Source organism: Amborella trichopoda, chromosome 3 (genome assembly GCF_054954075.1).
Source record: "Amborella trichopoda isolate Santa Cruz 75 chromosome 3, AtrichopodaSantaCruz75HAP2 v2.0, whole genome shotgun sequence".
Classification (NCBI taxonomy): domain Eukaryota; kingdom Viridiplantae; phylum Streptophyta; class Magnoliopsida; order Amborellales; family Amborellaceae; genus Amborella; species Amborella trichopoda.
The window spans coordinates 10278745-10292283 of record NC_142338.1 but is presented as its reverse complement, the minus strand read 5'-3'; the positions used below and the strand labels follow the sequence as shown (position 1 = coordinate 10292283).

Sequence of the window (13539 nt, the reverse complement as noted above, 5' to 3'; positions counted from 1 at the left end):
TAAATTTTTAAAAATATTTACATGGACCACCTTTGGATGTAATCGACCTGAACCCAACCAGGTCTAGGTCCGACCTTGGATTTGTTGGTTTGAATCCAGGTGAATTCTAGCCAGACCAAACCCGAACCATTTTATGCTCCTACCAGCTCCTCAATCATCTTAAGTCAACCATTAGAAAGATGAACTGAGTTTGCTCTCCACTCTATGATTGGAATGACTCACCACAACCATCCATCCAATGGCAATCGATGGTGGAGACTCACCACAACCGTCCATCCAATGGCAATCGATAGTGGAGAGTATGCTTGCAGACTAATCCACAACAAAATGTACCATAGTAAACAATACCAAAATCCTTCCACATGAGAACCAATCTCCCTTCTTTTATGCATAAAAAAATAATCAAATAAAGACAAAGAGGACTCTCTTTTCCCATTCCCATGAAACTTTTGCTTTTTATTTTTACTTTTAAATACTCAAGTAATCTAAAGCTGATCTAATTTTCATCCCTTTATCTCTTGCCTCGCACATCTCCAATCTTCTCCCTATTCCTTTTTCAAGCACCTCCAATTAAATTCCAGCAATTTAAGAGTTCCAACTGCAATCTAACTTAAAATGGAATTCTAACACTTCCTAAATAACATTACGATCCTTTGATGATAAATTATAACCTCCCCATCCAACAATAATAAGAGATAGTGTTGTGCAATGAAAGAAATAATAATAAAAGAACAGATCAAGTCTAAAATTACGCCTTTGGCTACATCATTCCCCCAGGTTGTAAAGAACTCGACTGTAGCGAATTTACAGTATCATACGCTTCGAGCACCGTACTCTATCCTTGTCGTAGTTCGTCAATTTTCGATGGCTCCTTTTATTGCTTGCAAAAAGACCGCATATGCCACCCATCTTGCACTTGTACACTTTCAAGGAGATTGTACGCCTCTATAGAGTGCCAAGATCAATTACTTCGGACTGTGATGTGCAAATTTTTAAGCCACTTTCAGAGGACTCTATAGAAGAGGCTAGATATTAAGCTCTTATTCTTATTTAGTTCACTCATATAGTCAATCTCACTGTAAATATCAAATATGTTAATCTCATTGTAAATGTCAAAGATGATTTTATTCTGATTTTCAATATCCAGTTCACTCAAAGAGTCTCTGACGGAGGCTAACTTCCATCAAATATTCGAAGAATCTCAGGTTGGTCATTTCTGATAGTTTATTTACTGAATGATATATTTCCAACTATGACTTATCATACGTTGAAGTTCAATTAGGTTGGGTCATGTAAAGTTCTAAAAAAGATGGAACCAGTGCTTATAAAATTGAGCTCTCAAGAGACCTTTGTATAACTCCTATTCTGAAGGCACATTGTTGTAAGTGTCATGGTGAACAGGTCAATCAAGGAGGGGAAGATGATTGGCACCAAGAAATTCTACAACCGCCTAAGGGCAAAGGGCAATAAATCCTTGATGTTGATGTTGATGTTGATGTCATAAAGATTTAAAGGTAAATATTGGAAGTTTTTTGTTCAATGGTTGAGAAAACCTCAGCTAGAAGTCTATGGATTTCAGGAGTCGATTTGAGCTTACCGATGGTAAGATTCTTGAAGAGTATGATGCCGTAAACTCCCAAGAATCGTGTTAGCCATTCTGTAATTTGATATTTCTTTTATTTTTATTTTTATTTTTTATTTTGATACTCTTTATCCACTGTCAGAGGAGTAGTCATTATTTATTCAAGGGAACATATCAATTGAGGGGTCCAATTATCTTCTTTTATCATTAAAGGTATCAAATCATCTTATTTAACATTAAGAGTGTTGTTTTTCAAGTTTTATTTTACTTAGCTACCGCTTAGAAGAATATAGTATAAATAGCCCAGTTGCACCGATTTATGATTTGGAACCTTGAATAGACATAAGCAATTATGTAATTTAGTCCCACCTGAGTGATTAAGTGAGTTTCGTGTTGCTTAACCCTAAAAAATCAAGTTACTTTCATGATTTGGTAGTTCTATGTTACGTACTATGAACAATGATGGGTACCTTTTTCATTTTGCTCAAGCAACTTAAGTGGGGTTAAATTACAAAAAAGTGCCTTAGCTTTTCATGTTCTCAATCTAAATAGAGACAATTTATTCATTTCTAAAAGGTACCCAAATAAATTATACTTTACAAGCAATACTCATGTGTTAAAATATGATTATTTGATGCCTTTCATGATTATAAGGTGATTTCCCCATAAATTGGTACTTTCCCTTTATTTAGTAAACAGGCAATTATTTATATAATTTTTTGTTCCCATTCATCTAAGAAAGTAGTCCAAATACTTCTGCTGGACCAGGAACTATTGGAAAATGATTTGACAGGGCTGCTACCCTATCAAGTATGTAAAGGCTCACCTCATAACTCATCTAAAATTACAATTCAAGTATTGGAAAACCTTTATATCGATCATCTCAACTTGAACATTATGGTTGTGAAAAAAATTAGAATTTCAAATTCTAAAAATAATTTATATTGCAACAAATCATGTAGACCACCATTTTCCCCTAAAAATAAGTCTTCACAGATCCGCAAGATCTGTAGCATTTTTTGCATTTTGAATTTTATGTTGGTATTAAAAACTGATTTTAGAGCCATCATGGATATTTTTTTTGCCGAAAGTGCTTTCCAGAATGAGTATTTGAGGTGAAGCTTTATTTTGTTTTTATAAAGCCCAGGCCTTATAGAAACTTTATCTTTATTGTTGCTTTTGCCACGATCATAATATGGTTTTGGAAATTTATGCTATTATTCTATGGCAATTGATAAGTATTTTTTAGATTATATATTTAGAAATTCGTTTTTAATCACAAATAAATACTTTTAGCTTAAATTTTAAAATTTTTATTTTTGAAAATTATATATCTATTTTTCAATCGAAATAGAATATACCCGAAGGAACACAAATAGTTTTACGTGAACTTACTATGTAATAGATACTGCAATATGATACTTTACCATATATATCCTCACAACTATTTACATGATAAATATAAAAGTTTATCCAAATCAACCTCCTAACCAAGCTCCTAACCTTGAAAATAATTTCTTGATTGACAATTATTCCCAAACCTGCTCATATTTTATATATACAAGATTTATAATAGGGATTGTATACAATGAGACATATACCTCCGATACAAGGTGGTCATAATTCCTTACAACCATTTGATATGAAATTTGATAGTTTTGATGTATCACAAAGTTCAAGAAAATTTCATTTGAAATTTGAGCCTAGTTAATGGAATAACTGCAGCCACATAACTTCAAATCCAATGGTCAAGATTATTGTGACCACTTTGAATCAAAGGTAAATGGTCTCCTTCCCTTATAACTAACTTCATTTTTCATATTTATATCGAAGTCCCTATAATTAGAGAAGATCATGGCTGTACATATGGATATGCTTGCAAATAAGTGCATTAGTCCATGTTCTTCTACCCAAACTCCACTCCAAGTTGTTGAGCTATTTTTCTAAGATGCCTCTCTCTACTTTTTCTTCACCAACTCAAATATTTTGAGAGCTCTGCTTTGCTCAATCTAGCAATCAAAGTCTGATGGAGAAAATCCTACTCAAAAGCATTAGGAAGAACAACAAAATTTTCAAATACCCAAGTCTATGACAAATGACAGAAGCATCCACGTAACCTGCATTCTAAGTATTGCCTTGTTGCATATTATACATAACCGGCATATCATGCACTGGCTTGCATATCATACACCACCTCTCCTACATTCTTTTATGTATTTTTGTACAGGATGTGGTTTGCATAAGGTTGCAATCATAACCAATTAAATTAAGGCGCACTTTCAAATTTTATTAACATATAATTTTAGTGACAAAAGTTTTGAGGATGACCTGAAAATATATTTCTATCACTAATTATAAAATTTCAAACTCCGAAGTAGTTCGAATCAATTAGATCTATAAACACTTTCAAATTTTATTAACATATAATTTAGTGACAGAATTTCTTAGGATGACCTAAAAATATATTTCTTTCACTAATTATAAACTCTGAAATAGTTCAAATCAATTAGATCTATAAACATATGAAAATCTTGAAATTTTGATGTCGAGATGATCAATTTGAGGATATTTGAGCATCAAAACAACCTCTTCTAGTGAAATGTTTTTGGGTAGGCTCTAATTTGATTGTTTAGAGCCCAGGCTTTGTATAAACTTTTCCCATAGTTTTTGGAGAATCTAGATTGGCACATCCACTAGGAAACTTTCATTTAAATTCCATATGTAGAAAAAATTCAAATCAAAATACTAAATACAACCATTTTTTTGAAAGAACTAACTACTAAATATAACCATTGCTGTCCATTTTTAAGGCATGTCCTCGTGAACTTTTTGAGTGGAGGAGTGTCCTCGTGAACTTTTTGAGTGGACTTGTGTTATCAGACCAATTGCCTAACCATTGAGAGGTCTAGTGCAATCAAAATCGGTTTTTCTACTGGTTAAAGCAATTGGACCGTATTATAAAAATATAAAAAAACAATTTAAGATATATAATATATTACAAAGTTGACCAGCTTTATTTAACCGATTGAACGCCGGCCAAAACCAATCAGACATTGATCTAGACAATCTTTTAACAAACCTAATTTTTACTGAGGACTATACAGCCCAAAGCAAAAGGGTTCGACCAGTGAGACTGCTGGTCTTGATATTTGGTGGACTCTATATTCTACCAAGGGAGTGACATAACACTACCATTTGCAGCCGGACTTACCACTCGAAGCCACGATTATTGCCAAAATTGCTGCTCAAAACTCCTTGTCACTGCAAGAAAAAAAGAAGAGAAAATAACTTCTTTTTGAGCTTAGGATCATTGTGACTTGAAATTATACAGGATCCACGTCAAACAATCATTCGAGTATTTCCATAGAAAAGGGGGAAAAAGAAAATTTGAGTACCCAAACTCCTAAACCTCAAAAAATTGGATGGTTTGTGAGATATCCTAAGGTGTTATTTTTTTTAGCAGAGGTGTGCCATATTCATTTTTATTTTGCTCAGTTGGTTGCTAGACAGTACTTTTGAGTCCCCAGATGTTTGGATCCTAAAAATCTCTTTATTAGAGTTTCCTCAAGAAGCAAATGTATATTTTCTTCTCACGGGAGCCTATAATCTTTTCAACTTCCTCGTTCTTTTTCGGGAAGAAAATATACATTTTCTTCTTGAGAAAAACTCTAATAAAGAGTTTATACATTTTTTCCTTGACAAAATGTACATTCGCTCTGAGTTAAAGAATATTTTGGGGCAGCATATATACAAGCCCAAATATTTTTATGATGGATGGCTAAGATGCAGACTCAATATACGCAATGTTTTATGTGTGACAGATAGCATATACTTTTCTCATATTTATTGACAATTATCCATCCCATGCTTGCAGGATAAGGTGAAAAAGAAGAATAGAAAGAGGACTGTGCATGAAACAACTCTCTTTCACACTAAGCCAATGGTTGATATCAACTCTTTACTTAGAACCATGTATAAAGAATGTGTGCTCTATGGATTTCTACCTGTGTGGTTTGGCATGCATCCAAGGCTTTTCCTAGTATGGTTTTATGTTTTTTCCGATTACAATGGATGTGCAACGCCATTATGGTTTTGCTTAAAATTTCATACCATCTTTCCTATATGAAGTGAAGTATGATTGGACAAAGATATTGTTGTGTAAGGGACCCGTCTATAATGCCCTTGCAACCAATCCGTAACACCCATACACGCGCGCACGCACACACCCACCGAACCTCGAGAAATACTTTGGAAGTTCGAATTCCCGTGATTCAGATGTATAGGAGGTACGACATCCAATATTTGTTATATATCGGAGAGAGCGAGGCCGAATTTGCCAGTAACAACCACTATATACGACTCTTGAACGTTCTTTTGGGCTATGGTACTGCTAGTGAATCAGCAAATGAAATGGTGAGATTTGAAGAAATAAAATTTTCTTCAGAGAAGTTCCATCATAACAAAAGTTCTCACAATGAAACCACAAAGTTATTCTTAAACAAGATGTTTCTTTTGTGCTACAAGTTTGTATGCTCGCCCAAAAAATAAAAACTCATCCTTCGGCTTCATCCAAGGTTTAGATAAATGGATCAGTTACCCAAATCGCCCATACACAAAACCAGTCTGGCTCGGCTGATGGCGGTCTGGATCGGCAGTCTAGCCAAGTGAACCGACCAATATAAAGTGAAAAAAAGGGAACAAGAAACATTGAAAAAAATTAAAAAATAAAAAGTCTGACTAGTTATGTCAAGCCAGTTCTCTGACAAAACCGCCCACTGACCGGTTCCCAATATTTTGGTGGAACCAAACTGACCCCTATGATTCCCAATCTAGATGGGCCGGTTCCAATCCAAATCGCCGTTTTTTTAAACCCATATTGCTAAAATTTAAATGCATGGGCCGGAGAAACTTATCGCCCACTTCCTCGAATTTCCTTTGTTTCTACTCTTTTCCTTCGATTTTATTTTGTTTCACTGGAACAACAATTTCGCCAATCCAGATTAGCCAATTCAGTCAATCCAGATTAGCCAATTCAGTCAATCCAGACCACTCAAAGTTAGGGGCCAATCTACCCATCATTTCCGTTTTATGGTTCAAAAAATAAAATTAGTTAAATCTTTGGATCGTGCCACTGAAAAAGTTAGCGAATGAAGCCCTTCTGAAGCTTAGAACCACTTTCGGTAGAAGCTGATTCTAAATTTTTTAAAGATTTTGAATTTAGCGCGGTTCTTGAGGCAACATTGACCAATATTAGGGATTCTCATGTTCCTCCCAACACGCAGAGGGTATCGAAAGGCATTTGTGTTTCATACTTTTGAAACTAGAGGAGACCACATGAACGGATCCTTCTTAAAAAGCACTGAATGCAACACTCCCCCATTCCAGTTCCATTAGAGACTAAATCTAGAGTCAACCAAGTGTAGCAAATGAAGGTGTTCCTTCAAATGGTGAACCGCTGCAATAAATCATTAAAAGCTTCCCCAAGCTTATTTGAAGGATGTGCAGTGATGAGAGTTTTGAGTAAAATAGACCCAAAATCTGAAATCCTCAAATAAATATGATTTACATTGTTCCCAAATGTGATAAAAGCCGTAAGTTTCATATCCTTCGCCTTCGTTTTACACTTTCTTCTCCCTCTGGTGTGAAACAAAAGTGACAATGGAGATTCTCACACGGCCTTCCTTTAAGTGAAAACATTTCCGGGTACATAAATAAATATTGCACTTCTTATGCCCTTGGAGCTCCACCATGTTTGACATACACTACTCTTTTGCCCTGGAAATAGTAAATGTAAATACTTTTAGGATTGCTGTGATGGATGATGTTCATCAATGAACAGAATAGTGCCTCTATAACATAGACAGGAGAAACAGAGAATACTCGTTGTTGTAAATCAAGCATGTAGATTAACCTATAATTGAATATTAACAGTAGGACTGCTGTGATGGAACAGAATAGCGCCACCATAACGTAAGACAGGAGAAACAGAGAATGTTCACTTTTGTATATCAAGCATGTCGATTAACCTGTACTTGATTATTAACAGTACAAATTGCAGATAATCCATGCAAAATTGGAAGTTTATCTCTCCAATCAGCTGTGCATATTCTATGTAGGTAGGAATTGCTCATAGCTGCATGAGAAAAGCCTCAAAAAGAAATCATCATGGTTTTGATGCATCCACTAACTTTTCGTAAAGAGATTCCTCAAGGAAATTTAGAAAACATGAAGGGCACCACCATACTCTTATATTACAAAAACTATCAATGACACCATTTGTTTCATTCAATTCTTTCTCCATCCTTAACCACAACTTAATTGGAGTTGATCTTGAAAACCTCTGCAACTCTTTCTCAGCATCTTTCAGGTTTACTACAAATAGAAATAGTTCGTAGAACAGTTCTATTCAACTCTTCAAGAAAGACTGAAATGCCTTTTGCCCTTGTGCGTATGAGTATTGGTCAAATTTTGAAAACAAAAGTTTTTTGCGTTTTTCAGCCTAAAAAATTTGAAAATACAACCTAGAAAGTGTTTTTTAGCCAATTAATTAAGCCATCCATTTTAGTGAGATGCTTAGAACTAGGACTTAGAACGGTTTTTTTCTTTCCTTTCCAAATCTTTTTAGATAGTTTTATTATCATTACATTAACAATGTTAAAAAAAAAAAAAAAAGATTTTGAATTCATAAAGATCTAGATCTTGAAATACACCAAACAGATAATCAAGATTCATTGTTGGAGAGGAATCATCTTGACTATATCTAAGGTACAAATTGAATTTTATACCTTTTCGAATCACCTATCAGGATGAAGAGCGTATGCAAAATTTGCAGTCATAAGAATGCCACAAATATGGTTTTACAGAAAAATGCCACAAAATTTGGAATCAACTTTCATCTCGTAATAATGTGTATTACCATCTCCAACCTGTAACTACTTCTATACATACCTTCATCTGCCTCTAGCATTGGTGATGGATCTGCCTTAACATCTGTAAGTTAGAGATGATGGTGATGGTGATGGTGATGGAGGTAGGCTTCATGGTGGTAGTATTAGAGGACGTGGTCGTGATTCAAGGGAGGTCATGACAACAAAAAAACATATTCAATGTGGACCCACAAATCATATCGCTTATAAGTGTTGGGACAAGCTTGCTAAACCTACCTGGGAGAATCAATTTATGCATCTGAGAGTGATGTTGTTCATCCAGTTGGCTGCACTAATCATCACCAAATTTCAAATTCTATTTGTGATTCAGTTTTACCCTTGGATGAGGTATACAATAAACTTCTGAACAATAATTAACAGCCTATAACTCGTTCTTCTACATCCACTGCCACTCTTGCAAAATTAGGTAGTTCTGCATTTCTTGTATTTCAGAGACCAGCTCCTTCAGTCATTGATCAAAGAGGCTTTGAGCACACGAATTGTCAGTCTTCTATGTTTTCTTTCCTTGATAAATTAGTCCCTAATGCACCTGCTACACTAGCTAATGGCTCTTTATCTAGTGTATCTGGGAGGTGAACAGTTCATCCTACTTCCTCTCCTTCATAGTCCTTTATTCTTTATGTACCAAAATTTCCTTTTAATTTGTTGTCCGGTAGTAAATTAACCAAGCCACTTCGATATTCATTAACAGTTTATCCCTCCTTCTGTGTTTTTCGGGATGTAAAGACGGAGAAGGGAAATACTGGTGGATAATACTATCGAGACATAGCTCAGTTAGTGTCTTTTCATTCGAGTGTTTCTCTATTTCATTGGCATTCTCAGTTAGTCATCCAACAAAGAAAACATTGACAATGCTAGACAATCTTTCTCCTCCCTCTCCCCTCCCCCTTACCAGTGACTTGCATTCACCCCTTGGGCCCGACCCTCTCCCTTCCCTTCAACCTGCACCCCCACGGTCCGCATCGCCTTTTACCTTTTCTGTGAGTTCCATCGTGGCCTCGGCCTCCTCTTCCTCTCAATCACCCCACTCGAGGCTCCAGCTTTGTCAACAGCATGGATATGGCCTAGGGAAACATCAACCAGATTATGTGGATCGTCAGCTTCAAGTTTGATGGCTCGCCAGAAGACGTCGAGGCTTTCTTCCCCTCTGACGCCCAATCTTGCTTTAAAGTAAGTAAAAAGAAAGGCCAAAGAGAACTCCACAACCTCGTCTTTGGGGTAAACTATGATTAGGGCGCATCCTCTAACCCTAGCGCCTCTGTCACGGCTTCACCTCCTGCAGCCCACCCTACCCCTAGACGCTCTTCGAGACGTCCCCCTGCTTCCTGGCACCTTCTCGTGAAGCTCCTTGTATGAAACATCAGAGGCCTCGCATCCCCCTTCAAGAAGAGCTTGGTTCGTTCTTTTTGCTCCTCCCACACCGCACACTCCCCTCCTATTCTTGCTCTCTTAGAGACTAAACTCCCCTCCCCTTCGCTCAGCATGGTGCATCGAGTGTGGCACAGACGACCCTGTCAATGGGTCACCCTCGACGCCAACGTAGCTTCCAGGGGCATATGGGACCCTGCTTCCCATTCCCTCTCTTGCTCCTATATCACCTCCTTTTCCATAACAACTCACCCACATTAGGGTGTCTAATGAACTCCACTGGAAGTTCACTGCTGTATATGGACCCAATTTAGACACAGCTCGAAGCGCATTGTTGGAAGAATTGGACATTGCCTCTCGCCCACCTGCGAAGTGGTGTCTCGGGGGTGACTTTAATGTCACCAGATGGTCATTTGAGAGGAATTCCTCAACCAGGGTGCCTCAATCAACGATGGATTTCTCAGACTTTATCTCGTGCCACAAGCTCTTAGATCTCCCAACTGAAGGGGCCACTTTCACGTGGTCCAACCACTCCTCCTCCTCCTCCTCCCCCTCCCTATCCAAGATCAATTGTTTCCTCTATAGTGCCGACTGGGACTCCACATTCCCCAGTACTCAGATCTCAGCTCTACCCAAACCCACTTCCAATCACACGCCCCTCCTTCTCAATACCCTCCCAGCCACCAGTGGACCCAGACCCTTCAGATTCAAGATAGCATCGTTCAAAGACCTACTCTTCCCTCTTTGGTCTCCTCCTGGTGGTTGTCCTACTCTGTCACTAGAAGGGCTGGATTTCATCTTCAAAAGAAACTCCAGCTTCTTAGGGCTTGCAGTGTGGAGCCACTATCTTCCTAGGAACTTCCACCTCTGAAAAGCCTCCCCTCCTGCAATCCAACCATCATTTGGATCTCCTCGAAGATTCCCGCTTCTTGAGCCCCAACAAACACCTCCTTGGAACCCAATTGAAAACCGAGTTCCAAAGTCTTCTTAGGATTGAAGAAATCTATTGGGCCCAGAGGTCCAGAATGAAATGGCTGAAACAACGCAACTTTTCTTTCACAGAATAGCCAATTGTCGTAGAAGGGACAATACCATCACCCAAATCAAGCTTCATGGCTCCGTCCTGGATCAACCCCTTTGATTGAAAGAGCCATCCTTGGCTTCTTTTAGAACCTCTTCCAGGTCCAACCCAGACCCACTACCACCATGGATAACCTTACCTTCCTCACCATCCCCCCGGACCAGGCCCAGTGGCTGGAGCGTCCTTTTTCGAGGATGAAATCCACAAAGCAATCAACAAATTGGGCCAAGACCGGGCTCCAAGCCCGGATGGGTTTCCAATAGCCCTTTACAAGCACTTTTGGTAGGTCCTCAGCCCGGGCCTCTTGGCCTTTATCGAAGATTTTCATAATAGAGGAGTCATCCACAAGGGCATGAATGCAATGTTCATCGCCCTCATCCCCAAAGTCGAAGGAGCCGAAACGCTCAAAGCCTTTCGACCCATTATTCTCATAAACAGTTCCTATAAAATTCGTGCCAAGGTGCTGCCATCTAGACTCAAGGAATTCCTTCATTGGGTTATTTCTCCTCACCAGGGTGCCTTCATCAAGGACCTTTCGATCCTCGACGGAGCCCTTATCGCCTATGAGTGCATCCACTCTCGAATGGCCACCAATGAACCGGGCCTTATAGTCAAGCTCGACAGGGAAAAGGCATACAACCATGTCAACTGGTTAGCCGTAGAAGGGACCATGACAAGGATGGGCTTTGGGTCTCATTGGAGAAAGTGGATTAATGGGTGCACTCGACACCCCTCTTTCTCAGTCATTATCAATGGCGCACCCAAGGTCTTCAACTGCTCCAGGGGTCTTCGTCTAGGAGACCCGCTATCCCCCGTTTTATTTGCCATTGTCGCTAAGTTTTCAGCAGATCAATCTGCTAGGATGTATCATCATGGTCTATTGGAGGAATTTAGGGTCACAAATGATGGCATCACTATTTCCCACCTCCAATATGTTGACGACATCCTCCTTTCTTACGGTGCTTTGTCACAACAGGTGGACTCCCAGCTCCTCTCTCTCAAATGTTTCCAACTGGCCACAGGCTTCAAGGTCAACCTGGCCAAACAAAAAATGGTGAATTGGCCGTTGGCCCCCTCTTCACCACCACCCTCCCGGTCAGATGGGGCTGGGGTGTGGACTCCCTCCCTTCCACTTACCTTGGTCTACCCCTATGCCACGACAAACCCAAACTCAATCAATGGAACCACATTATAGATCGCTTCGACCACAAACTTGCCGCTTGGAAGGGGAGATAAGAATCTCTGGCAGGCAGATTCACCCTCACTAAAACCACCCTCTCCAATGTCCCCATTTACCACATGTCCCTTTTTCATATGCCTTAGAACAACTGATGGACAACTTCCTCTGGTCTGCCTTAGGGAACCTAAATAAATTAGCCTCATCTCCTGGCAAACGGTTTGCAAGACCAAGGCCCTTGGTGGTTTGGGGTTTAAAAACCTCTAATTCAATAACCTAGCCCCTTTAGGCAAATGGTGGTGGCACCTCGCCACCCAAGAGGGGCACCTCTAGCAACAGGTTCTTCGCGGCAAATACCGCATCAGTCATGCCTCTTAGCTGCCTGAAATCAGAACCTACATTTCCCCCTTGGGGGTTTGGAGATCTCTCACTCGGTGCCTTAGGACCCTTCAAAGCTCACATCCACTTCCACCCTTGCCACAGAGATAGAACTCTTTTTTGGTCCAACCTCTGGATTGGTCACATGCCCCTGAGGATTCGCTTCCCAATCTCTTCCACCTCGATGTGACCCTAGCGCCTCAATGGCCGAGCTTTCCCTTCTCTAGGCTCATCTCGAGCTTGGAATCCCAATTTTTACAGACCCCACCAAGAGAGTGAGCTCCCTTTCTTGAGCTCTCAGCTATTCTCCACCCTATCCACCTCTCTACCCAGGGAATGGACTTCATGAAATGGACCCCTACAACTAACGTGCTCAATGGCCTCCTTCTGTAGCTTGCTCAGCAACCCCAGGCCCTATCCCTCCTCTCCTCACCCCATTATTATGGCCTTGTCGGAACGGGATCTTACTATCGACCAGCTTCAGCGCAGAGGAATGACTGTCCCCAACCAATGCGCAATGTGTAGGGAAGCAAAGGAGACCAACTCGCACCTTTTCATCCATTGCAGCATCGTGAGCCAACAGTAGGATCACCTTCTTCGTCTTTTCAATTGGACCTGGGTTACCCCCAAGCCAGTCCCTTACCTCTTCCAACAATCACAATATCTTCTGTGACCCAAATCCAGCACTTTGTCATGGAAGGCCTCCGTTGCCGCGACCGTTTGGACCATTTGGAAGGAAGCAACAAAAGGATTTTCCAGGGTCAATCATCTCACCCACAGGTCTTGTGGGACAATATCAAGTCTACCGTGATATTTTGGGTGTTGCATCATAGCAGGTCCAAGCTGGTAGCAGCCTCAGACTTCCTCCTTAATAGGCATATGGTCCTTTGTTTCAAGCCTCATCGTATTCCTCGTGTCTCTTTGTTGCGCCCATTGGAGCCTGGCCAAATCAAGCTCAATTTTGACGGTTGCAACCCAAGCCTGGCAGGCATCGACGGAAACTTCA

The 13539-nt window shown here is 39.7% G+C and overlaps 1 protein-coding gene across 12 annotated transcripts in view; it reads right to left on the bottom strand.

Moving 5' to 3' along the window:
* Positions 1–7000: 7000 nt before the first annotated feature.
* Positions 7001–13539, bottom strand: part of LOC18448819 (elongation factor P (EF-P) family protein) — a 41948-nt gene continuing 35409 nt past the window's right edge. For all 12 annotated transcript variants that reach the window (XM_011630488.3, XM_088863297.1, XM_020676459.2 and 9 more), the window contains one exon: positions 7001–7357. In XM_011630488.3, the coding sequence (XP_011628790.1) occupies positions 7345–7357 (13 nt within the window). In that variant the 3' untranslated portion in view covers positions 7001–7344. The remainder of the gene's footprint in view (positions 7358–13539) is intronic.